This window comes from Asterias rubens, chromosome 9 (assembly GCF_902459465.1).
Source record: "Asterias rubens chromosome 9, eAstRub1.3, whole genome shotgun sequence".
In the NCBI taxonomy this organism is placed as follows: Eukaryota; Metazoa; Echinodermata; class Asteroidea; order Forcipulatida; family Asteriidae; genus Asterias; species Asterias rubens.
In genome coordinates, this window is record NC_047070.1 from 13,440,844 (window position 1) to 13,468,526 (window position 27,683).

The 27,683-nt window shown below is 39.3% G+C and overlaps 1 protein-coding gene across 1 annotated transcript in view; it reads right to left on the minus strand.

Moving 5' to 3' along the window:
* Positions 1-27,683, minus strand: part of LOC117294387 — a 58,025-nt gene that overhangs the window by 4,716 nt on the left and 25,626 nt on the right. The window contains exons 9-28 of the mRNA XM_033776764.1: positions 26,385-26,434; positions 26,174-26,282; positions 23,835-23,934; positions 21,520-21,620; positions 20,089-20,181; positions 19,355-19,428; positions 18,797-18,893; positions 17,177-17,265; positions 16,292-16,397; positions 15,150-15,323; positions 14,311-14,440; positions 12,477-13,561; positions 10,940-11,038; positions 9,583-9,726; positions 8,804-8,876; positions 7,951-8,126; positions 4,017-4,286; positions 2,910-2,975; positions 1,993-2,073; positions 657-798 (exon numbers count right to left, since the gene is read on the minus strand). Coding sequence (XP_033632655.1) covers positions 657-798; positions 1,993-2,073; positions 2,910-2,975; positions 4,017-4,286; positions 7,951-8,126; positions 8,804-8,876; positions 9,583-9,726; positions 10,940-11,038; positions 12,477-13,561; positions 14,311-14,440; positions 15,150-15,323; positions 16,292-16,397; positions 17,177-17,265; positions 18,797-18,893; positions 19,355-19,428; positions 20,089-20,181; positions 21,520-21,620; positions 23,835-23,934; positions 26,174-26,282; positions 26,385-26,434 — 3,259 coding nt within the window. The remainder of the gene's footprint in view (positions 1-656; positions 799-1,992; positions 2,074-2,909; positions 2,976-4,016; positions 4,287-7,950; positions 8,127-8,803; positions 8,877-9,582; positions 9,727-10,939; positions 11,039-12,476; positions 13,562-14,310; positions 14,441-15,149; positions 15,324-16,291; positions 16,398-17,176; positions 17,266-18,796; positions 18,894-19,354; positions 19,429-20,088; positions 20,182-21,519; positions 21,621-23,834; positions 23,935-26,173; positions 26,283-26,384; positions 26,435-27,683) is intronic.

The window sequence follows — 27,683 nt, forward strand, 5'->3', positions numbered from 1 at the left end:
TCAAATTAAAGAAAAGGTATTCATTTGGTAATCACTCTTAAAATAATTGCCACCAAAAATTAACTTGGTTAAAAGTACAGTAGCTTTCAATGGTATAAAGCATTTTGAGAATTATTTCACTTTCAAGCAATGTGGTTATGGAATATCTATCAGTTTTTATCCCCAAAATTTGAATCTGAAAAACATTACTGTCAAACGTTTCCCAGATTGTGTATTCCAATTGCGGTTTATTCTTCCTGCATGGAAACGGCTCTTTTTTAGGGGGGGGGGGGGATATATCAAAAAAGGCTACCACCTTTCGCAAGGAAATTTGACTAGGTTAAAGGGAAGGTATAAGTTTGGTAATTACTCAAAACAAATATTAGCTTAAAATTTACTTGGTTACGAACATTGGAGAGCTGTTGATAATATAAAACACTATAAGAAATGGCTCCCTCTGAAGTAGCAAATGTTGAGATACACCAAGTGAGAGCACTGGTCTTTGACAATTACCAATAGCGTACCTTCCCTTTAAACTTATGGCATTTATACACATTTATATCATATTAAAACGGTTCCAAAAACCAAAGGTATACACTCCCTTTAAGCACTATTGTGACAATCGCAAGCTCTGTGTGTTAGAATACAACTTGATTCCCTAATATTTGGATAAAAACCTTGTGCATTGTAGTAATGGACTAGAAGCCACATGACCATATGATGTCCAGTGAAACACTTGCGCTTCTTATGGAGTGCTTGGTACATGGCTTGTAGTATTTCCCTTGGTAAAGGCTCTGTAGTTGGGTCTGCTTCTACCTCCTATAGGGTCATACAGTAGGGGTCAACAACAAGTAAGGAAAGAGCCATCAATGGACGGTCAAGCAGAGGTACCAAACGCCACAAATATTAATAAGATTTCTCAGCCAATTTCGGCAAATGAGCAGCCAAATTAACCACCAAGCTATTCTATTTCGCACAAAATCGAAATGCTACTGAAAAAGGGTCATTCAATTTTGTTTTATGATCAGTCAAATGTAATGTTGCGTCATTCGATTTAAAAAAATAATCATTCGATTCAACAATTCATAAAAGCAGCATTCAAATTCGCAGACGCTTCTTGAGGTGTGTGTGTCACGAAAAAGAATGACAATGTGCTAAATTGAACAGAGTGCTTAAGGATTTGACTCGACTCAAAACGAAATTGAATAGCCCAATTCTGAATTTGAAACGCAGTAACAACTGGAGAGGCAAAACAGCATTAATTTGAACGCATAAAAAATGAAATTGGCTGCTTATTTGCCGTAATTGACCGTGAAAACCTATAGTAGTAATAATAATAATGACATTTGTAAAGAGACCGATGCAAAAACCTCTCGGCGCATAGAGATTTAAACATTGTAAAGAACTAGGCTGGCAAATATGCACAAGAAGACTGTTCAAAGGAAACAGCGCTGCGTAAGAAAATGATCTGTGACAAAATAATAGTCCAAGAAAATATGTCACTTATTATCGTTGTGTGAATCTTTTGAGCAAATCTGTCCTATTCCATCTGGATTTGGTGACAAGCCTACACATTGACCAAGAGTAGCCATCTTGGTTTTCCTCTAATCAAACCATTGACCTTTCTTTTTGCAACGTCACATCCCAAGTTTTTGCCAACCGAGATTGGAAAACTATAAAAAGCCATAAGTGCAAAATCAAGAAAAGATTGCTATTTTTTAACCAAACATGTTGATTTTGTTTAAAACAAAACAACTTTTCATGAGAGGTATTTCATTTAATTGAAAATTTGCAGAAAATGTTTAATTTTGTGGAAACATCTGTTTTTAAGATTGAGTGTTTTACTAACATTCGGCCGACCATGCCAACCAAGGCGGTTTGTTTATCAACAAAAGAAAGGTCTATTGACACAAACAGTGGCTGGAGGGTAAAATAGTCAGGAACCTTCTTGTAAAAACAACAACAGCATTCTAACAAAGATATATGCAGTGTGGGAACTAGATGAGATCTTACCCTGAGTAATGTCTTCTGGTAGAGATGAACCAAGTTCTTACTTGATAAGCTGTGAAGCTGCAGCATGGTCAATACCACCTCCTTATCAAACAATAACATCAATACAGAAAAGGCTCATTATTTTAATCATAACATTATTAATAGTAGACTGCATCAGTCTAGCATGTACTCCAACATGTGGTCTCAAAAATGTTTGAATAAACCCATGACCTCCACAGTTTATGAAGCTGTTTAATAAAAGACAACGTTTTATATAGGATTTGAGGCATTGCATGGTGAGGTATCAATATATGTATCAATATATGTTTGGTTTGCGGGAACAAAATGTGTGTATCTACTTGCCATGTAGAGTTTCTTCTTTAGAGAACTGTCTTGCTTTATTCTACTACCCCAGAGTAGATTATCGGATGTTCGGGGGCTTCTCAGTTCTTAAAGGAAATGTCGAAGAACTATCCTGCTTACTAACTACTACCCGGGCGGAAGGTATAGAAACATGGCTGGGACTACTACTTTAGCTTATAAGATCGTAAATAACTGTACTACCGCGGAGTCAGTTCTTGAATTGGTCTCAATGTTTCAACTAGCTTGCTCTAGTCATCGTCAGGAGACTGAAGAGTATTTTTGTTAAACCTTGGCTTCCCAACAGTATTGCTTTATTGTGTGAAATAAAACAAACCGGGAACTGAACATGTCTCAACATTGGAAAATCTACAAGTACGAGTATGAGCTGACGAGTATGGCAAGCCCCTACTCTATAACACCAACTGCTACAAGAAGCTGTGGGGCAAATGTCAAACCAAATCAGACACGTCTGTATTCAGTTTTATTCCAGGGGGCTCTAGCACAATTTGTCAAAACATGATGAAAGGTACATTTAAATTACAAGTTCATTTATATTGAATGATAATTTAACTTACAGCTGGTTTGACAAGCTGATCTATTTCAAGCCCCTCACCCCTGGCATGAAGAAACTCAATCAGATGCTGCAAAAACACAACATGCAATAATAATAAATGGAACAAATAAACATAACAGAACAATGTCTAAAAAACTGTATGTACTAAAATACTATGAAAATAAAATGTAAAGAAAATAAGAGTGCTTACCAACCAAAGAGCACACATTGTGCAAACGCAAATATAAGTTAACATCAGGCCAATAACAGGGTTTTTTTCTGAGAAAAATACCATTATAGTATTTTTCTCAGAAAAAAAACAGTCAAACATCAAATACATATCAACATACATAGCAAGTATTTAAAGACACTAGAAACTATTGGTAATTGTCAAAGACCAGTCTTCTCACTTGGTGTATCTAAATATATGCATAAAATATAAAACCTGTGAAAATTTAAGCTCAATTGGTCATCGAAGTTGCGAGATAATAATAAAAGAAAAAAACACCCTTGTCACACGAAGTTGTGTGCTTTTAGATGGTTGATTTCGAGACCTCAAATCTAAGTCTGAGGTCTCAAAATCAAATTCGTGGAAAATTATGTCTTTCTCGAAAACTATATTACTTCAGAGGGAGCCGTTTCTCACACTGTTTTATACAATCAACCTCTACCCATTACTCGTTACCAAGAAAGGTTTTATGCTAATAATTATTTTGAGTAATTACCAAAAGTATCCACTGCTTTTAAAAACATAAACAAAAACCCTAACCAGAGAGCCAAAAAGCAAACAAGCGAATCTGGAAGTTGGAACTATCCAAACAAAAAGCATCACAATATACAGGCATGCAACTGTCCGTTGAGGACAATTTTCAAAGGCACAACGCAAGTGCGGAGCGAGGCAGCAGAAACGCCACGGGACATGATACCCACAATGGTACCCTAGAAAATGTTAATGCCAGGCATAAATTAGGCTAAATATAAAGTAAAAAAACGTGGAACTCCGCGGAAACGCGGAAGAGTTGCATGCCTGAATATAATTCCGTGAAAGTGTTATAAAAGAGGTATTCAATCAAGTATCCAATGTGCAAAATAAAGAAAACGAAGTTTGAGAAAGCTTGTAGGGACCTACCGCTATGGACTGCGATAAAAGCAATGCGTGCCTGTCAGCCTTCTCCTCCAGTAGCTTCAAGCCCTCTACCTCAAGCTCAAAATCTGCCACTAGACGTAGCCACAGATTCTCCATGAATAGAGTCAGGCAAGGTGGCGTTAACCAACTACCAAGGGCCTTCCAGTGATCAAACAGACATGAGGTCAGAGGTTGGAGTCTGTCTGCTATGGTCAGACTGTCAAAGTCTGGAGATAGCAGTACATACAGGGCTTGCTGGAGCACTTGGTTTAGCTGCAATGGAAGGATAAATACAAGAAATGAAGATCAAGATAGTGCAACATCCCAGGGCCTTCCAGTGATCAAACAGACATGAGGTCAGAGGTTGGAGTCTGTCTGCTATGGTCAGACTGTCAAAGTCTGGAGATAGTAGTACACACAGGGCTTGCTGGAGCACTTGGTTTAGCTGCAATGGAAGGATAAATACAAGAAATGAAGATCAAGATAGTGCAACATCCCAGGGCCTTCCAGTGATCAAACAGACATGAGGTCAGAGGTTGGAGTCTGTCTGCGATGGTCAGACTGTCAAAGTCTGGAGATAGTAGTACACACAGGGCTTGCTGGAGCACTTGGTTTAGCTGCAATGGAAGGATAAATACAAGAAATGAAGATCAAGATAATGCAACATCCCAGGGCCTTCCAGTGATCAAACAGACATGAGGTCAGAGGTTGGAGTCTGTCTGCGATGGTCAGACTGTCAAAGTCTGGAGATAGCAGTACATACAGGGCTTGCTGGAGCACTTGGTTTAGCTGCAATGGAAGGATAAATACAAGAAATGAAGATCAAGATAGTGCAACATCCCAGGGCCTTCCAGTGATCAAACAGACATGAGGTCAGAGGTTGGAGTCTGTCTGCTATGGTCAGACTGTCAAAGTCTGGAGATAGCAGTACATACAGGGCTTGCTGGAGCACTTGGTTTAGCTGCAATGGAAGGATAAATACAAGAAATGAAGATCAAGATAGTGCAACATCCCAGGGCCTTCCAGTGATCAAACAGACATGAGGTCAGAGGTTGGAGTCCAGACTGTCAAAGTCTGGAGATAGCAGTACACACAGGGCTTGCTGGAGCACTTGGTTTAGCTGCAATGGAAGGATAAATACAAGAAATGAAGATCAAGATAGTGCAACATCCAAGGGCCTTCCAGTGATCAAACAGACATGAGGTCAGAGGTTGGAGTCTGTCTGCTATGGTCAGACTGTCAAAGTCTGGAGATAGTAGTACACACAGGGCTTGCTGGAGCACTTGGTTTAGCTGCAATGGAAGGATAAATACAAGAAATGAAGATCAACATAGTGCAACATCCAAGGGCCTTCCAGTGATCAAACAGACATGAGGTCAGAGGTTGGAGTCTGTCTGCTATGGTCAGACTGTCAAAGTCTGGAGATAGTAGTACACACAGGGCTTGCTGGAGCACTTGGTTTAGCTGCAATGGAAGGATAAATACAAGAAATGAAGATCAAGATAGTGCAACATCCAAGGGCCTTCCAGTGATCAAACAGACATGAGGTCAGAGGTTGGAGTCTGTCTGCTATGGTCAGACTGTCAAAGTCTGGAGATAGTAGTACACACAGGGCTTGCTGGAGCACTTGGTTTAGCTGCAATGGAAGGATAAATACAAGAAATGAAGATCAAGATAGTGCAACATCCAAGGGCCTTCCAGTGATCAAACAGACATGAGGTCAGAGGTTGGAGTCTGTCTGCTATGGTCAGACTGTCAAAGTCTGGAGATAGTAGTACACACAGGGCTTGCTGGAGCACTTGGTTTAGCTGCAATGGAAGGATAAATACAAGAAATGAAGATCAAGATAGTGCAACATCCAAGGGCCTTCCAGTGATCAAACAGACATGAGGTCAGAGGTTGGAGTCTGTCTGCTATGGTCAGACTGTCAAAGTCTGGAGATAGTAGTACACACAGGGCTTGCTGGAGCACTTGGTTTAGCTGCAATGGAAGGATAAATACAAGAAATGAAGATCAAGATAGTGCAACATCCAAGGGCCTTCCAGTGATCAAACAGACATGAGGTCAGAGGTTGGAGTCTGTCTGCTATGGTCAGACTGTCAAAGTCTGGAGATAGTAGTACACACAGGGCTTGCTGGAGCACTTGGTTTAGCTGCAATGGAAGGATAAATACAAGAAATGAAGATCAAGATAGTGCAACATCCAAGGGCCTTCCAGTGATCAAACAGACATGAGGTCAGAGGTTGGAGTCTGTCTGCTATGGTCAGACTGTCAAAGTCTGGAGATAGCAGTACATACAGGGCTTGCTGGAGCACTTGGTTTAGCTGCAATGGAAGGATAAACACACGAAATGAAGATCAAGATAATGCAACATCCCAGGGCCTTCCAGTGATCAAACAGACATGAGGTCAGAGGTTGGAGTCTGTCTGCTATGGTCAGACTGTCAAAGTCTGGAGATAGTAGTACACACAGGGCTTGCTGGAGCACTTGGTTTAGCTGCAATGGAAGGATAAATACAAGAAATGAAGATCAAGATAATGCAACATCCCAGGGCCTTCCAGTGATCAAACAGACATGAGGTCAGAGGTTGGAGTCTGTCTGCTATGGTCAGACTGTCAAAGTCTGGAGATAGCAGTACATACAGGGCTTGCTGGAGCACTTGGTTTAGCTGCAATGGAAGGATAAATACAAGAAATGAAGATCAAGATAATGCAACATCCCAGGGCCTTCCAGTGATCAAACAGACATGAGGTCAGAGGTTGGAGTCTGTCTGCTATGGTCAGACTGTCAAAGTCTGGAGATAGCAGTACACACAGGGCTTGCTGGAGCACTTGGTTTAGCTGCAATGGAAGGATAAATACAAGAAATGAAGATCAAGATAATGCAACATCCCAGGGCCTTCCAGTGATCAAACAGACATGAGGTCAGAGGTTGGAGTCTGTCTGCTATGGTCAGACTGTCAAAGTCTGGAGATAGCAGTACACACAGGGCTTGCTGGAGCACTTGGTTTAGCTGCAATGGAAGGATAAATACAAGAAATGAAGATCAAGATAATGCAACATCCCAGGGCCTTCCAGTGATCAAACAGACATGAGGTCAGAGGTTGGAGTCTGTCTGCTATGGTCAGACTGTCAAAGTCTGGAGATAGCAGTACATACAGGGCTTGCTGGAGCACTTGGTTTAGCTGCAATGGAAGGATAAATACAAGAAATGAAGATCAAGATAATGCAACATCCAAGGGCCTTCCAGTGATCAAACAGACATGAGGTTAGAGGTTGGAGTCTGTCTGCTATGGTCAGACTGTCAAAGTCTGGAGATAGCAGTACATACAGGGCTTGCTGGAGCACTTGGTTTAGCTGCAATGGAAGGATAAATACAAGAAATGAAACTCATGCTCATAGTATGCATGCCAGGTTCCTAATGTACACAAGGACAATGATAGTTACAACACCTATTTCATGTAAAGGGTCCAAACATTTTCTTTTCACAAACAGTGCAAGAAAAAGAGGGTGACAAAGCAGAAGATGGAGAGATGAATTAGGCACATACAGGGGCATTGCTTGGCAACAAAGAGTGCAGGATAGAATGAGATGGAGAATTGGTGAAGAGGCTCTCCTCCTGCAGTGGAGTGAAACATGCTAAACGATGACACAGTCATTTTGGCAAAATCTTTTATGGTGAGCATAATTTGATATTTCAGTTAACTTTTGCGCATAAGTAGCTCTAAACTCTAATACTGTCCACTGTGTTTGAAGGAAAGAAAAGATTAGTTTGTCAACTTAATCTTTATGAACACTGCCCCTGATTTCACGAAGCGCTGCGACGTTAGGTGTGCCAGGCATCGCAAACCCTACGATGCATTGCTTCTTGCGATGAGTTTGATGAAATCGGGGGCTGGACGTATAACACCAACAAGAGCTAGCCTATACGACTGTACCTTGTATGTAAGTAGGTTGATCTGAGCCTGTAAGGCACTGTTGAGGTAATCTAGATGATCCCCTTCAGCAAGACTAGATGTGTCTATATCCAAATGCTCCATAGGGGCATCGTAGATTCCATTCTGCTGCTGGTCTTCAATAGACTGGCTGGCAGAGAGGCGACGGCCTTTAAGTCCTAAAAATTAACAATGTCTAGATCTTGACTAATATTCTCATGGAAATCCAGCAAATAAACAATGTCTAGATCTTGACTAATATTCTCATGGAAATTCAGCAAATAAACAATGTCTAGATCTTGACTAATATTCTCATGGAAATCCAGCAAATACATTTATTTTGCCTCTCTCAAAATGACTAATTCTCATAACTAATTCTCAAAACTAAGATACTATTTATGCCTCATTTTAAGATTCTATATTAATTTATCCAATCATATTTTGTTCAAATCGATTAAAAACAACATGATATCCTTAATCTGGCGTACAAAATGATATTTAAAATCCAAGAATTTCACCATTAGGTGTTTTTATGTTTTTGCATCAGCATCTGCCATAACTACGCCTACTTACTGCCGCTTGGACTGAGGCCTTAGTTACCACTAGAATCATATGTCTAAAGAGCGATTCATACTTCATGCGAATGCGAATCGAATTTGATGTGAATTTGTCATCACAACTCTCCTTTCGCAGCGATATTCACAAGTGAGTTGGGCAGAGTTGAACTGCTGCAAATCATTTGTTGCGAATTTGTGACGTTAACATTCACTTCACATTCGCATTCGCAGGAAGTATGAACCGAGCTTAATGGCAAGCTTTGATGGTAATACATTGACAGACAGCGGGAAAGACTTACGAGACTGCAGCATTCTAGACAGCTCTGGTAAGAGGCAAATGATGCTCCACATATTGTTGATTCTAATGCACATCTACAAGTTAGAGAAACAACATTAATTGATAACAGAGACAACATTTGATGACAAGACTAATGTAAAGTAGCCTTAATAGGAAGACGGGGTAAGAGTGACTAAATTCACCTAATGTATATGTATGGCAAGGAAGAGGGGAGATGATTGTAGTCAACTTTCCTATTGGTGAAGGGTGAAACATAAAATAATTAAGCAGGTAACCATTCACAAACAGAATGGTATTTGAGCTGGTAACCTTGTCTGGTGAGCAAAATCGTTCTGTGCACCAAGCTTAAAATTGTCATGCCTAAAAGCAGTGGACACTATTGGTAATTACTCGAAATAATTGTTAGCATAAAAACTTACTTGGTAATGAGTAATGGACAGAGGTTGATAGTACAAAACATTGTGAGAAAGGGCTCCCTCTGAAGTGACATAGTTTTTGAGAAAGAAGCAATTTCTTACTCAAATAATAAAAGACTTCAGCTGAAGCCTTTTATTATGCATACTGAAAGCACACAGAGTAATGTTTTTTTTCTTCTTTCATTATTCTCTTGCAAATTGATGACTAATTGAGCCCAAATTTATGCAAGATGGGATATACCAAGTGAGAATACTGGTCTTTGACAACTACCAAACGAGTCAAGTGCCTTTAAGCAGCTATGACCAAGATGTATTACCAATATGTAGATGTTTGAGATAAATATAGAGAATGCATAATGCATACCTGTGATGTTATAGGTTCATGCTTGTCACATAGTAGGGCGGTATCTTTGTTCATGTAGTAATCACATGGAATGTTACTCTCTCGTTCATGTCTGCAGCGACTTAGCATCGCCTCTTCACGACTTACTAGAACTCCAGAGATAACCTGCTCAGAAATCAAATAACAATTGGCAAAAAACTTTAAGTTATGTTCCCATTGTGTTATTTAATTAAAATAACACTTTTGTAAACCAGGGCACACTTTCATAGAGCTGCTTACGCAGAAAATATATTGCTTTACATTTTTCTGCTATGCAGACGTGAGCAGGACACCAGTCACAAATTACACATGTGGCATGGTAGTTTGGCTGATAACCCTCATTTTAGTGTGCTTAGCTACATTTAGTGCTTAAGCAGCTTTATGAATTTTGACCCAGGCCAACAGAATCAACTAAAAAGACATGTACGGACAATTTGCCCATACATGTACATTTGACTCTTTCGTCTAACGCATCAATGTACCACAAATACCCAAATTTCACACAAGGACCTTTCAAGGTCGCCATTAGTGAGTCCTTTTATATTTGCTTGTGTAATGAACTGTTAAACGCCTTGTGTACATAAATTTATGTTTAACATGTACCATCTCATCAAATGTGTGTTTTGTGATGTAATTTTGTAGTACACATGTGTCACTTGGTATGCATTGAGACACAGAAAGGTTGAGTTCAGAGTTCCATTTCCATGTACATGTATTTAAGCTACCAGCTACCTTCACGTTAATCATGTTAATATACTTCTATCTGTGCATTCAGCACAAAGTCATCCAATGAAATCATTCAATTTGTCAATAAACCCTGTCTTTAACCTTGAAGGGTTAACACAGTGTACTGTTACCGTTAGAGGTTTTGCAAGTCTACGAATACACATACAGATACCTCGACACTTTGTGTGTTCACATGACGCGTATCCGACTATCGTATTTTGCACAATCGTTAGCAACGGATACAGGAGCTCATATACGTCGTAAAAAACGGATATTGTTTTGCAGCCTTTTACTTGTCTTTTTGTCCCAGATCAAACACATTTCCCATGGAATTGCTTTCACTGGTATCGTGCTTGATATAAATACAAAATTGGTAGTCATTTGCAAGCAAAACGATGAGAAAATGCAGTATATAAAACGTGGGGTCTTTATCGGTCATGCTTGTCGAGAAGAACAGTCATGATGAATGCGAGCACACTCCAGTAACACATACCTATATTTTGCGAAAACCAAAATCCACCAAGCGGCTGATGTAAACGGATACAGTGATCATATCCGTATCTGTACCCGCACACTTGCGTAACCTCTCTTATATTTCTAATTGAACCATTACCTGAGAATCAACTAAGGAGTCAATGTTGTCCTTTTCAACAGCACATAAATCCATGGCAAGAAGATTGTTTGCATATAAACAAAGCACCTTGATGATAGCCTAGAAGACAAAGGTAAACAACAACATAAATAAAAATAAACAAAAAGAATACCATAGTTGACATATTGATGCCATGCTACTTCGGAACCAGATGTCTATATTAAAAGGTTAAGAAAACACGAGTGGTTCATCATGATTATTATGGTTTCCAGCTTAATCTATTTTCTTGTTTGAAATTTAAATTATACCCAGGGGTAAACATGTAAATGGGTACCTGCGAGGGTAGAGGTTGATAATGTGAATGAAAAAGCCTTCGAGGCGCCACAGCAGCTCGGGGCTGTATACTCCCTATTGGGAGCTGAGAAAGATTAAATGGATGTTATTGGCCCAATGACCAGGGCACTAATGTAAAGCGCATTGATACGGTTAATTGTGAAATGCGCTATATTATTGTTATTATAGAAAATATTTTAACAGTCCTGTCCCAATTTTTGTACGGGTAGAGAAAGACAAAACAAATTTGGTATTTATCATTTGGTTCTCTAGAATCCCTTAATGCGCAAGCTGGAGATTTTGCATATACCATTTGAAGGTCTTCTCAAAAATCTGTCCTTAACAAATTAGAGGTGTCTATTGTTAGGCCGTGTCTAAATTGGTGACTTTGGCTACAGCTACGGCTAGATCAGCGTGTCTGTCAGTGTTGAAGAATAGCAGACGCGCGCACCCTAGCCGTAGCCGAAGTCGCCAATTCGGACACGGCCTAAAAGTATCATTTATAGTATTGCTTGGGCCTATCAAACCACAGTCATGTCAGTGGAGGTATCAACAAAGTAGGCATACAACTCTGTAGCTGCAAAGCATCATGTGTATTGACCTGTAGATGCTGATAGACACACTACATGTATCTTTAGTCTTTGAGAATACCCTGTGCTTATAGGGGTTCAACTCCAAGATACCGCTTGATTCATTCAATTCTACCCTGACGCATACAAAACAAAACCACATTAGGCTGTTTTCTTGCCTTAGTTTGTTTTAAAGCAGGTTTTTGCTGGGTACACAAAGTTCCACAATAGCTGCGGAACACTATAGACAGAGCCATGTATAGAAAGAGTTGTGACTGAAAACAAAGTATCCCCTGCTAAATGTGCATAATTACTGTTTCCTTGATGTACAGGTATGGTCAGAAATGTAGTAAATTGAGTTTGCGTTATACTAACAATGGTTTCAAGGTTTAGTTACTGTGTCAAACGTCCAAAGTGAATACCATGCTTTTAAGAATAATTGTATCATTATGACAATAGACCGATCCAGTAGGCTCCGCCCACAACGCACGTGTGAGCAAGAACACGTGGGGCTCTCCAATGCCTTTCTACACAACTCTGCCGCGCGCGCCAAGATACGCGCACGCCTGTCGGACCTTAGTGTCGGACCTTCGTTGCGTTGTGATTGGTTAATACGCAATGGGGCGGAGCTTAATGAATCGGTCTATTAAACTCACCTCTTCAGTAACTTCTTTCAGTTCCACTTTCATGACTCTCATTCTCTCTGCAAATGTCCTATAATTCAATGATGCAGTGAAGTCTCCGTCAGGACCCAAAGGTAAATTAACATCCGACGGACATAGAATCCCTATCAGTTTCTGCATGAAGCCAATGATCCGCTGCGATATGAACATGACATCCACCATACTAGAGGAGAACCGGTCTGGATGCTTGCTCTTTGACTTTGAGTACTGTGTGTGATCTGACTGAAAGGATACGGATGCCCCACGAGATCGGAGCTGATCCGTCATCGAGGGGAGTGGGTTGGAGGAGGTGGATGTGGATGTGACTGATGAGGACCGGATGCTGGATGAAGTGTTGGAAGATGGCATTGAGGTTGTCAAGCCTGTTGCTTCTGGTCTGGGTGCTTCCTCTACTGTAGATGAAGTTATAGAAGATTCACCAAGGGCAGTATTGACATTGTCCAAAGTTAACTCAACAGGCCGAGTGGTCCTGACTGGAGCAATATCACATTCATCATGTGAATCTGTCTCTGGAAGGTGAGTAGAGTCCGTTTCTTTGATATCTTCAGTACTGTTATTGTTATCATCTTCACATGTCAAGTCATTCTTTGTGAGTGGTGTTTGTGTAGTGGAGCTTTCCAAGTCCATGGAACTGTTTATGTCCTCTGCAGTGCTGATTTGAAGATCTGATCTTCCAATATCAATTTGCTTTGGTTTTACTACACCTTCCTGCATGGAGCTAGTCTCCAGAGGTACGTTCGTCTCCAAGGATATCTTGTTATCAGAGTTTGTCAAACGCTGTATAGTACTCTCCTCTGTCTGAAATGAGTCTGTCTCTATTTTCAGGTCTATGCTACTTGCATGTTCATGTTGAGGCACTTTGGCAGTAAAGCTTACCACACCTGAGCCTGCCTCGTCAATTCTAATATCTGAGGATGACGTGACCAAAGGGTGAAAGTCGGCTGATGTTGCATTTCTTCGAAGCAAGACCACAAAATCTTCAGTCTTTTGGGGCTTTATCTCTGGCATTGACTGGATTCTTTTTATGCTTCCACTTCCATTGAAATATAAAGCGGTACCTTTGTACAAAGAATAACAATAACGATTATAAACCCACCTCAGATCCTCAAAAATCCATCTTGAGGTATTACTTGAATTGGATGGATCTGGTACTCTATCCCCAAGTCTACAAAATGTTCTAGAAGCAGGCATGCAGCCACATCAACCAAATATGACCATGGGGCACCGCAAGAGATCAAAAGTGCTTGATTTTTCACGAGGGAGGAAAACCGGATGGTCTGGAAAACCCTCGTGGCACATTAGAGAACTAACTCACAACTCAACTCACATATGGCCTTTGCCGGGTATCAAACTAAGGTCACCTTGGTGAGAGGCGGAGCGCTTTACTTAACTGTCCAATGCGGGGCCAGGCATACCAATCTCATAGGGGGTCCAAACATTTGGGTGCTTAGTTACCATGGGGTATTTGAGAGGATTTTGGACAGCTCTCGGCCAAACCACTGAGGATGTTTAAGAGCAAAATGTAGAACAATGAGAAGGACTTGTGGCGGTAAGACAACATTGATGACAATATTCAAAGTGAACAACGACAGTAAATAAACACAGAATCAATTAATGTAGTCCTCATTAATATGAGAGATATAACAGTTTGATTGATTATTCCGGTCAGACCTTTGACAACATAAGAAGATTTATAATTTGTTTTTGATAATCCCAGACTATTATTAAATAGTCAAAGCAGGGGTGATAAAAGTGTCTCTCTGTGGGACCCAGTATGCAACATAAGTCAAGTGACGTCGGAGCTCACCTTGTTGGTTTCTACCCTTTGAAGACTCCTCTGTGGTATTATTGCGTTGGTCTTTGGGATGTAGTCTGGAACTGGGTACAGTGGTTGAAGAGCTGGTTTCATCAGTAGGTGTTACTTGACTGGACGTCTCCTAAAACCAAACACAAACCCAACATTGCGTCAAAGTACAAATGACATTAATGGATTAACCAAAAAAGGCTGGCTTCAATGTCAAATTATGTCTATGTTAGGGCCAATGAAGACACTGATGATGTAAACATCAGGCTGAGTAGCCTTGAGACACTCAGGGTGTTTGTGAATTGAAAGATAAACCTAAGTTTTAAGCTCTCAAAAATACAGTGCTAACAAGTACAACAAATGAAAAATACAGATTTTACACAATAGTGTATTTTCCATGAAGAATTTAAGAAGCCAACAAGGGTGGGTTTTTCCCGTTATTTTCTCCCGACGCCGATGACCGATTGAGCCTAAACTTTCACAGGATTTTCCCTGTATAGTCCTTTCCTTTGCATCGACATGGCTAATTGTGTTCTTGTTTAATAAAGATATGTGTCAGCATTAAAATATCTGACATTTTTTGGTTGAGGACAATAAGGTCACAACTTGTGCCATTTACAGCCCCAGTCAGTGTTTGGTAGTAGCTACTAGCCATAACTACAGTCTTTAAAAGCTACCGATCAAAGTTTGCAATTTACCTGTTTGGTTTGGACTCCATTGGATGAGCCATCCATTGAGGGGCCCACTGGTCTGAATGGGGAGGCTGGAGAATGTCTTAAGATGCTGGAAGGATTCTGCCATTGTCTTAGGGGAGGCTCAGGGGATCAAAGTTTGCAATTTACCTGTTTGGTTTGGACTCCATTGGATGAGCCATCCATTGAGGGGCCCACTGGTTTGAATGGGGAGGCTGGAGAATGTCTTAAGATGCTGGAAGGATTCTGCCATTGTCTCAGGTGAGGCTCAGGGGATGTCGGCTCTGATGGTGAAGGTGTGTCTTCAATGAAGTCAGGCTCAAACTGAAAGTATCATAATAAGCAGTTGTCATAAGAAACAGCTATCATAATAGTGTTTAGAATCAAAATCAATCTGCAAAGTCTTAAGTCAACCTTTTAAAGAAATTTATTGACTTGAAATGCAACTCACTACATGATGATGAGATAACTGCCAAACTGAAAAACTCTGAAAACCTGTGACTGAGTCAGTAGAAGTCTGGAGCTTTTCCACAATTCTGTTTCAGCTTGGTCTACGTTCAATCCCTGCACTAGACTTGCGGACAAGTCGTTAAATGTCAGTCGCGGTGATAGCGTTCCGACTCTTTTCCGAATCTCCACGCGATTCCCGCGGTATTCTCGTGAGACTGCTGGCCCCGCGAGACTACTGCTCTCACAACTACGGTCCCATTGGGAGTAGAAGTCGGTAACCAGTAGTTCGCGCGAGAGCAGTGATATCGCGAAAGCACCACCACAACTCAACTATCTCACCGTGGCAGACCATCAACGACTTGTCCACAAGTCTATCCCTGCACTGAAAGCACATGGTTTCAAGATTCCTGATGGAGCTACTGATGGAGCCATGAAAAGGCCCTTCTATTGATTCCTAAGGTGTCCTTTTGATTCAGATGAGGAATCTATCAGTCAGAGCTAAAATCCCAACATAATAATAGCACAGTTATTCAAGTGTACCAATAGCCCCTTGGTTCCTACTCTGGAGGACCAGATAAGCTAGCACATTGAAGTCTTACACAAACGATCCTCCCAAACGTTTGGCAAATGATTTTGTACCATTTTTACTTTCAACCATTTAGCTACCATCGAACGGTTCTTATTTGGACTGTATGCCTCAGCATAAAGAGGTTACCACCCAATACTCTATGTGATGTTATATGTTGTCTAGGCTTAGCAAATAAGTTAATTAAGAAACATTTTTAGTTAGACAGCTCTTTGAAATTGGGCCTTGTGATCAAATTTATAGTAAATCAACTTACTTTGTCTGTGTCGACTGTTTTGACCGCTATTTGAGTCAGTTGGTTGGTCATGATCTTCAGCCATGCTTTTGCCTGGACCAGCATCGGCTGCCTCCATTGCTGAGCTCTAAGGTTTGACATTTGGGGGGGGGAAGAAGAAAGGTAGTTGATATAAACAGTTTAGAAGTGCTGTTTATGATGTAATGCAGATCAGGGGGTAGTAAACGCTTCATTTCAATTCTTTTATTCAATGAAGTATGGTTTTATAGGGTTTGAGGCATTGCATGGTGAGGTATCAATATACATTTGGTTTGCGGTAACACCATGTGTGTGTGTATCTACTTGCCAGGTAGAGTTTGTTCCTAGAGAACTGTCTTTCTTTATTCTACTACCGCGGAGTAGATTTTCGGATGTTCGGGAGACTTCTCAGTTCTGTAAAGAACTATCCTGCTTGGGCGGAAGGTATATAAAATTGGCTGGGACTACTACTTTAGCTTATAGGATAGTAATAAACTGCACTACCACCGAGTCAGTTCTTGAATTGGTCTCAACGTTTCAACTAGCTTGCTCTAGTCATCGTCAGGAGACTGGTTCTATTACAGAGCACAACTAAGGCTTTCATTTTTAACAGCTTCAAAAGATATTGTGTGATGATGAAGAAATTATTTGAACTTGGTTCCTTGTTTTGTTTCTGATTGTGCACTGTAACCACAGGTACACTTTAACTATGGTTTGGCCGTGTTGTTTTCTCACATTTAAATCTGGGTATCGAACAGAGGCTGCAGGCAAGGTAAACTAGTCTGAGCCCTCTGTAAACAAGGAATATTAGGTGACCTTGAGTGCTAGGTATTCAGGAGACATGACCAAGATGGTGGTAGAATCAAAGATTCTTTGGAGTTGACTTACGTTCTTGGTATATAGTCCCGCCATGCTGCATCAAGATCACTTAGCTTCTGAGCTAATGCTAATAAGTCTTGATCAATACGATGCAAATCCTAAAGAGTAAGAATCATAAAGGAAATAAAGCACCATTCATAAATACCTCAGACAGTTTCGCTATTCCTATTGGTGGAGAGCGCATCACGTAGGGTGTTTAAACGGTTGATAATGACCAGCTGGAGCTGTTTATAAGCGTTTTTGGGGGGATACGTTTGTGCAGGTTAGCCCACAGCCTCGTTCCAAGGGGTGATCAATCTCGCCATGCCATTTTAGCAAATGAATACGAGGATGCATACTACGCGCACGAATGCATATCCGAAAACTGTCTCAGTCATAAAAATGCAACACAAGTTCATGTACAGAGCTCAAGAAAAACGGATGAGTTTCTTACTTTACTATGCCTTTTAACCAAAAAGGCAATTATGAATGGGAATAAAAGAGTAGTGACTCGTTCTTAAACGACCGTTTAAAACCTTGCAGGGTCGTGGCTGTGCAATAAAGGCCTTTATTACATGGCCACAACCCTGCCGGTTTTAAACGGCAGTTTAAGAACTCGTCGCTACCCTTTTATTATCTTATAAGTTCAGTCTATTGCAGGAATAACACTGATAAAACTAAAGCCTAGCTGTTCATTTGAGAAAACCTTTTCATCAGGGCGACTTGATTACAAAAACAAGAAAGTTTAACGCTGGATTCCTTAAAATTAGGCAGTTTGCTCTTAAAGGGTTGATTCACATTTCCGAAGGGCTGTGTTGCTTTGTGTCAAAAAGGGGGGAGGGACACGCATTAACATTCTGAGTTTTATACATGCCGAAAAAGAGCACCAAACAAGCTTTATCTTGATATATCTTACGTTTAGTGTAATCTTTGGTTCCTAAAGTTAAGATTTTTTTAAAAAATAAATTAACTCGTCATCTAAAAATGACCTGTTATTACAGTCTGTTTAGAAAACACCAAATACCGTTAAAGGAAACAAAGTACATAAAAAAAATGAAAGGGTCAGAATTTGTTTTATTCATCTTTATTGATCAAGAGTTTCTGTTTGAGAAATGTGAAAATATAGACCCTTGTGAAGCAAGAAACTGCATGTCACAAAAATATGTTTAATTGTTTGTTTTTATCCTCCTACCACTCAACAGCCCGTACTCAGAAATGGGCTGTGCAACAAGCGACTCATTTTTATAGGGCCCATCACATTTTACGTGACACTTGTGTCCCTGAGCAAGACACTTCACTGTAATTGCTTCTCTCCACCCAGGTGTCAATGGGTACCTGTGAGGGCAGAGTTGGTTCTTGTGATTGATTAATTTACATATTTGGGGGCACAGACTGTACACTCCCCAGGGAGCTGAGATGGTTAAGGAATGATTTTAGGCCCAGTGACCAGGGGTAATAATGTTGAAGGGCCATGAGCGTCACTGCGTGACGGACCTGAGCGCTATATAAGAAGCCACTATTATTATTATTATTATTATTATTATTATTATTATTATTATTATTATTATTATTATTATTATTATTATTATTATTATTATTATTACAAAAAGGACAGTCCCTGCAAACTTTTTAGAAAAATGAGTTACTTACCTTGTTAATATCTGTCATTTCACACACCAGATGGACATCTGACATTAGACTGGAATAGAAGGTTGTAGCAGCTAGCTTGACTACGTTCTGTTTATATCTGGGTAATCAACATGATGAACACAGCAAAACAAAAAGGGTTAACAATTTAAAATGACTTCACTTGTTGCAGTGTTGTATTGGTAATGAGAAATTAAGGTACAATATAGAATCCCTTTTGGTAGCTGTGGTAGAAAGCATGAGAAATGACACTAGAGAAACCCTTGCGCAGTGCCCAGTTGAATGCAACTACTATTCAAGCAGAATTAAAAGACAGCAAGTCACGTTTCATCAAAACAATTTGAATCTGTTGGCATTTTGGCTGATTACAACCAAGCATGATTGTTTGAGATTAAGAACAGGTATTAACAATGCACTGAATACTCAGCATGATTTTACTGTTTTTGCTAATGTTGGTACTGTATTTAGTAGTGTTTGTACCATTTGAGCCGCCAATGCTGTCACACTGCACAGTACAGTTAGTATTGGATCCTATGAGTAAAGTTCCCACTAATTCCTTACCTGCTGAAGACACTCTGGTAACAGTCATGGCATCTCGTGACATCTGCCTTTGCACAACCAACTAACTTTGACACCTGACAACAAAGTAACAAAGCAATGTTTGCATAATGATAAGACATCCCCTGATCTACTTTTCCCAGCTCTGTGTTTAACTGTGGGATTAGTGCTGGTGTATGCAAATACTGTAAAAGTAGCATTTCTAGTCTGGCACGTGTTTTAACAGTGTTTTACACGTGTTTAATGCGAAATGTACAGTGCAATAGTGTCTATATGAGACAATAGAAATTATCCTATCAGTATTATTGCTTAATTTGTGATGTTTAAGGTAACATGTTGCATCAGGAGAGTAAACAAGTATATGACATTGTTGAGCAAGTGATAGGCTAGCTCAACCATTACCATTGTGTTTTAATTCTTAACAAAAGAGTCAACCTTGAGAAGTTAATAAAGTTAACTGAATACCCGTCTGCTTTTATATGTACAGACAGCAATGTCTACTTTAGAGCCCTACTCTATCTAATAGTGAGAAGGTCAGCTAACTTACTGACGTTTTTTAGCAACATGAAGGAACCAGTGATGAAACAATACATATGTATTGCATCATGCCATCGCACGGATACATGTAAATCTTCATTGACTAGGAAACAAAGTGTATGCTTTTTTTTGCTAAAGTAAACACTTCTGCTTATATTTGACCACTTTTTTTAATGAAATTGGGTGAAGATTTGACTTACTAGTTCAGCAGTTACAGGCAAGATGTAGGTGTTCAAATGAAGCTCAGTTTCCAGTCGAACTTTGTGTCTGTAATAAGCTTGTTTAGCACTCTCCTGAAATATGAACCAATTAAAAAAAAAAAAAAAAACTCTCACATTCACAAACATTAAATTACGGCTGAGTCATAATTTCATGAAACAACCTTGGGGACCATTATTGTATGTATGTTCCAAAGTTGATTGCCCTTCTTAATGAAAGTTGCAGTTTAAGCCATAAACTAAGAAGATTTGTTTGATCCATTTTCTCATTTTTACATAATTGGCCCGTCCAATTGCATCCAATGTTTGGCCAATCAGCACAATCATAACAGGAGCAGCTTTTGTATTTGTCCTATTGGAAACAATATACTTTTACAACACCCAAGATTGTGTCCTCTATTGACAGTTGTTTATGACCAAAGCTATTAAAGGCAGTGGACACTATTGGTAATTGTCAAAGACCAGTCTTCTCACTTTGGTGTATCTCAACAAATGCATAAAATAACAAACCTGTGAAAATTTGAGCTCGATTGGTCTTCGAAGTTGTGAGATAACTATGAAAGAAAAAAAACACCCTTGTCACACAAAGTTGTGTGCTTTCAGATGCTTTATTTCGAGACCTCAAATTCTAAACTTGAGGTCTCGAAACCAAATTTGTGGAAAATTACTTCTTTCTCAAAAACTTTATTACTTCAGAGGGAGCCGTTTCTCACAATGTTTTATACCATCAACCTCTCCCCATTACTCACAATCAAGAAAGGTTTTATGCTGATAATTATTTTGATTAATTACCAATAGTGTCCACTGCCTTTAAGTTCACATTAAATATTGCACCACGAAAGTAACTTCTTTGACTAAAAGTAATTTTATGAATTTTGAAAATGTTTAATAAATTCTAGAAAGGTCAAAGTTACGTTTATTTTATCAAAACTGTTTTAGAGGAACACCTTGCCTTGGATCAGATGAGTTGGTCAATAAAAGAAACAATTGGGATGAATGGGCCTGCAGACCTATTTAACAAAATCTCCTGGAATAGGAGATGACTATTGTGGGTGGCAACAATTTGGACTTGTTCGCGAGGTTTAGAAAGTATGAACGACTCAAAATATTATATCATTATATCATGTCGCACCATAGTGCAATTTCACAAACAAAAGATGATGACACCCAATGTTAACAGATAAAAAGGCTTAGCTAAAAATTATTGGACTATAGTTTATCCCTATAATTAGCTAGTAAGAGTGAACATCACATCATACTGATGCACAAATTGAATTACAATATGCATTTTTATCAACCAAACGCTGAGAATTATTTTCCATGCCCCCCTCAAAGAAAATTTAAACACTCAGTCAAGCTAGTTTTCTCAAGGAACTACAAAGGTATGAAGAAACAGGATGATTAAATAATTACCTTAATGTAGCCTTCCAAGTAACATTCCAACGTGGAGCCTTTCTGATCTGTAAGTTGTGTTTTAAGATTCAGTACAGATGCAAGGAGACTCACCAAAGCAACTACATGTAAGAAAAAGAAAAAGGAGGCAAACAGAAAAGGGCTGATTAAATTGTGTAGAGATAGTAAGGACATGAAGTACCTGCTACTGTACATGTAAGAATAAAAGGGGCATGCTGACCACTATGGCTGAAACAAAAAATACACTCTCATCAAGGACAAACAACTTTGCATTCCTAACTTGTTTATCAACAAAACTTTCCTGGGTTCAATATGGCTAGAGGGGAAGGTGAAAGGACCTCTTGCTCAATAAATTTAGTTGTAGTTTTTTCCCTTCCATTATACATGTATCTAGAAGAAACGAAAAAAAAGATTACCAAATTGTTTGGAATCAAAGAGTCATGTTGTTACATGTAGTATCGGTTATTTCAACAGTTCAGCATAAAAAGAAAATGCATTAAGAGAGTGAAGCAAGAAAAAAAAAACCTTCAGCAATGCAAACTAAACGTTACGGTGTAGGGGGAGGTGGCTGAAAGGTTGGGGGGGGGGGGGGGAGTGAGGTCTGCAGATTTGACTATTTACATAAGACCTTTGAAGAGTGTGTTGTCCAAGGCCCATTAAGCAGTGATTTCATGGAAATCACTAATCTTGTCTAGGGGTAGCAGGCCTGTATGCTTCGTTGTTGAAAAGGCAAGGCATTTTCTCCTTGGTACAGGGCACCCTATAAGGAAATTATCAATTTCTACAGGAGCATTTCAAGCGCAGGAAGGCAATGTCCAGGGCCAAATTTCAAAGCGCTGCTTAACGGTAAGCAAACTTGCGTGCTTACTGTAGCAGAAAAATTTGCTTAAGCATTTAGCGTATTTCACAGGTTAGCAGAAAAATTGGGCGGCCATATTGCGCGTTTCAGTGGATTTGCATTGTGACGTCATTTATTTTCATGCGGTAAGCACCGGAAGGTTAGCATGCCTTTTCGTGTGCTTACGGTTAGCAGCGCTATGAAATAGAAATTGCACAGTAAGCTAAGCAGCGGCTAAGCAGCGCTATGAAATTGGACCCTTGGGGCATAGGAACAATCGCCTTTGTTGCCTCCGTGGAGTTTCAGGCTTGGAGTAGCCCTTATGCCAGAAGGTGATCAAACTCAGGCTACCCAAACACATAACTAGAATGCCTGGGTTCCCAGTTAGTTTATCTGATCCATGAAGCTATATGTACCTGGATCAGTGGGTCTTAGGTATCCTTACATTACAGTAGCTATAATACACAGCCTCTATTGTACTTATACAAAAATAAAGCAATATGCTACTGTCCCTGATGGAGTCCCCATTTGTCTCAAGAATGAAGTTCTCTGATAGCTCCCCCCCCCCCCTGGCCGCAGATAGAGGGATTACTGTCTCTCTACATAACCACAAATAGAGGACTAGAGGGTCTGGGTCTCCCCTAGGTCCAGAGGATGAAGCTCCCAGAACCCTTCTGGGTGTTATACTGCACAGGATTATACAGCAGGATTATACAGACTCCCAACAACAAAACAAAGATAGAACATAGGGTCTGGATCTTTCCTAGGTCTGATGAAGGATTAAGCCCTCTAAACCTCCTGGGGTAGTAAAACATGACTCACTTCATCAACACAAATAGAGAGTTACAGAGATGGCCTGGGTGGGTTTTTCCATTGGTTTGGAGTATGAATCCTACTGAATCTGTTTATAGCTTCAAACCATTTACTGCCCCGCTATGTTAAGTTCTGTCTTAGTGGTGACTGTAAGGCATCTATAATCCAGTAATATTACACCCAGGAGGTAAATTTGGATTTCATCCTCCCTAGACTCAAGAGAGACCCAGGCCCATGGCCTCTTAGTTCTTTTAGTACTCTTGGTGGTGATGCACAGAGACTGTAAATCCATTTTAAAATTCAAGCTAAATCCATAGGAACTTAGAACTAAGACAACTATACAGCACCCATCGTATGAATACTTACCAATCTGCTAAATAATAAGAATAATAATAAGAATAATAATACATGTATGTATTTGTAATGCGCCAAATCAATCTAAAAAGATGTTCAAGGCGCAGCAGAGACAAATAATGGTCCTGAAGAGTTCTTGGCTGCTTATTCGTAAACCAAACATACCACTTGTACACACTAACAGTTTACAGGGGCTAAAGAAACAAATACTACTAGTGCTTCTAGTTTGATTTTCCTACATGATAAGAACTGTTCATGCGACAAATAAAGACTAACTAAATATCAAGAGAAGTAAATGATTGAAACTGACCTGCTTTGTGACTCGAGTCTTCTTGCTCCCTGAGGAGTCCCTGCAGGCCACGTTTACTATGCTCATGTAGCTTGACCAAAACATCATGCAACAAATCAAGCTATAAAGGAACAACATGATTGATAACTCCCAAAATACAAAATATGTATCTCCAATGAAAACACCAAACGTTTGATTCAGAACATGGTGTCCAAGAAAAAAAAAAAAAACAGGGTTTGCTCTTAAACAGCTACCTGAGCGGAAGGTTTTTAACGGAAATGGTATTTAGACTTGTTTATAATGCACTTGTTGACCATTTTAATGTAATTTTGATATGTTTACACTTCTGAGTTTTTCGTAATTATCGATTAAAAAATCAGGCCCCAACCTAAAGGTTTTGAAAAACTAAAAACACTTCTGCCGTTGAGAGCGCGCGCCAAAGGACAATGCCGCTGACGTCATTTGTTGGAGTTTGCTTTGTTATACCTCCACGCTGCAACAAAGCGGCTTTACAAATTGGAGCTCCCAACTATGACGTTTTAAGAGTGATTACGTAACGGGGCTTTTCGCAAATCTCTCAGAAAAGCACTGGATAAGGGTATTCAAAATGATTGTTTTTTTACACAATCAAAATCTATTTATAATCATATGACTCGATTTCCTTATTCATTGAAAACATTTTAAATGGAATTCAGCAAAGTTCACGACTTGACATTTTCGTTCAAGCAGGTCTTTAACGGAAATGCTACTTTAACTTGTTTATAATGCGTTTGTTCACCATTTAAATGTAATTTTTATATGTGTACACTACTGAATTTTCGCAATTATGGATTAAAAAATCAGGCCCCAACCTCAAGGTTTTGAAAAACTAAAAACACTTCTGTCGTTGACGGCGTGCGTAAAAATGACAATGGTTGACGTCATGTCTGGGAGTTTGCTTTGTTATACCTTCACGCTGCAACAAAGCTGCAACAAAGCGGACATACAAATTGGAGCTCCCAACTATGACGTAATATGAGTGATTACGTAACGGAGCTTTTCGCAAATCTTTCAGAAAAGCGCTGGATAAGGATATTTGAAATGATTGTTTTTTTACACAATTAAAATCCTTTTATAGTCATATGACTCGATTTCCTTATTGATTGAAAACATTTCAAATGAAATTCAGCAAAGTTCCTGACTTGACATTTTTGTTCAAGCAGGTCTTTAATGTTTTTAGTGACTCGTCAGCAAGATCAATTAGCTTGTCGTTTAACTGGTCCAGCAGCTTTTTCAATCATCCAAATTTGAAACGAGATGGTGATGCTTTTTAAGACTGAAAGGCAGTGGACACTATTGGTAGTTACTCAAAATAATTATCGGCATAAAACCTTTCTTGATTGTGAGTAATGGGGAGAGGTTGATAGTATAAAACATTGTGAGAAACGGCTCCCTCTGAAGTGACGTAGTTTTCGAGAAAAACGTAATTTTCCACGAATTTGATTTTGAGACCTCAAGTTTAGAATTTGAGGTCTCAAAATCAACCATCTAAACGCACACAACTTCATGTGATAAGGGTGTTTTTTCTTTCATTATTACCTTGCAACTTCGATGACCAATCAAGCTCAAATTTTCACAGGTTTGCTATTTTATGCATATGTTGAGATACACCAAGTGAGAAGACTGGATTTTGACAATTACAAATAGTGTTCATTGTCTTTAAATAGCAAGATGGACCACATTGGAGTGAATGTGTTATATGTAGTATTTTGCCAACATCTGATTTTACGGGAGAACACCCGACTTATCTGCCTTCCCTTGTTCCCTTGCTGCATGTATGCAGACCTAGGATTTCATCTCTGAAAGGGCAAGGCCATTTTATTTTGCAAAGGTTGTTTTTCATTGGAAAATCTTAAAGTCAAAGGGAAACTTTTCAGCGTGCACGGAAGGCCAACCATTGCCTCCTTGGTCTGCGTGTAATAGACCTGTACATCAAATGCTTCCTTATTACTGCAATTTGCATTGTTGTCAAAATAATATGGTAATATTTGTTGTCAAATAATTGTTCTCCTGTATATTTTTATTATGCCTGTGCAATAATTTTTTACCATTTTTATATTGTAGTTTTCCATCTTCTCTGTGATTTGGTTTACTTGTTATAGTATTTCATTGTTTTGTTCGGTTGTTTGCCTGTAGTTGTGCTTGTCCCTTGTTAAATTTTGTTTATTATGTGTAAACAAGGGACCCCAGGTCGGGCTTCCCTTTTGCACCAATGTTATTTTTTATGTATTTGTGCAATGAAGGTAACAACAAAATAAAATAAAAAATAAGTACAAATTTTATGCAAATCCCTGTAAAAAAACATCTGCACATGTACTTACCTCTTGCCTGACTATTGTGTACGGATGTAGAGAAGTATGCAACATATTGGACAGTCTTTTTAGCTCCTTCAAGATCATCTCAATGTACCATACTTGAAACTCAAAATTACTGGAGGACAACAATAATGAGTTGGAAAATTAATTAGATGTAAATCAATGATAAGGAAAAACAAAACTGATGTTATGATTGTACATAGTACATGATACATACCTGGTGTTTGCCATGTATTCCAGGTAGATTATCATTCTGTACCACTCTCCCTGTAAAGTTTAGAGAAAATATAATACTATTTCATTCCTTTGTTTCTGTTTTTTCTCATCATTCAATGAAGTTTGGAAGAGACAGAACCTTTATGGTCAAGACATTTAAATGCCATTTCCTTTCTGGATTCAACATAAGGGCACATTGGTAATGAATAATTCGTAGTTGTATTATCCACAGCTTACATAGATTTATTATTTGTTTGTGGTTTCTGTGCTTTTCTTGTTTAGTTATTTCTTCTCTCACTCTTTCAATTCCGCTAGTCTTACGTTTTCTTCCTTTTAGATGCAAAGTAAGCTGCCAGTGTTGTAGCTAGGACATTTTTAGTGGTGGGCGCAGCTGAATTTAAACTTGGTCAGAGATTGCGAGCATTGCGCACGTACTTTGTTGTAAGGATTGTTTTCAGGGCTAAATATTAACATTCCAATCGCGCCAAATGCACATTATGTAAGATTCAAGAATCACAATTTTAAAGTATAATTAAAATTATTATTACAAAAATGTTTCATTCTCAGCACTAACTGAAGCTGTACGAGATACTGTTATATCATCTTCCAATCTTTTCCGTTTTCCAAAAGAAGTTGTCCAGCTTACATTGCGAGGCCATCTTAAAATTTACACAGTTCTCATTCAAGTTAAAAACCCAGCGCGCTGTCACACGTGTGGACGAAGCGAACGTGTTTACATGCCTATATGTGCATCCGGGATACGCGAACTCGTACACTAGACTTTACACACCCCTTGTACTGTTGTGTGGCGATACTGTTTGTGTGTACATGGAATGCATGAAATCCCCACGAAAACCTCACGACTAGACTTGTAGTGCACTCTAGGGTCTACCACATCCGCTGGTGTACACCACATGTACATACATACATCGTGTACATGTGCACGGTACCAGCACTACTCAGACTGTATAGACGGTACGCCTTCTGCACTGTACTATAGTTCGTTCAATAAAAACATCAGGGCACATTTCACGAAGAAAACTTCACAAGATTGCAAGAGGCAAGTTACGTGGGAAACACGATTGAGGTTTTTATTGCTCGAAATTCTGGCACAAAAAATACAAACTGCATTTAAAATGACAAAACACGAAAAAACATGACATTTTAGTCTTGCAATGTGATCAATATCAGCAGAACTTTAATTTTTTTAATTAATTTTGGGGGAAATGTTGTGGTGGGTGGCAGTCTATTTTCAGCTGTAGTGCCGGGCGGAAATTGTCAGTGCTGGGCGGGCCCGCCC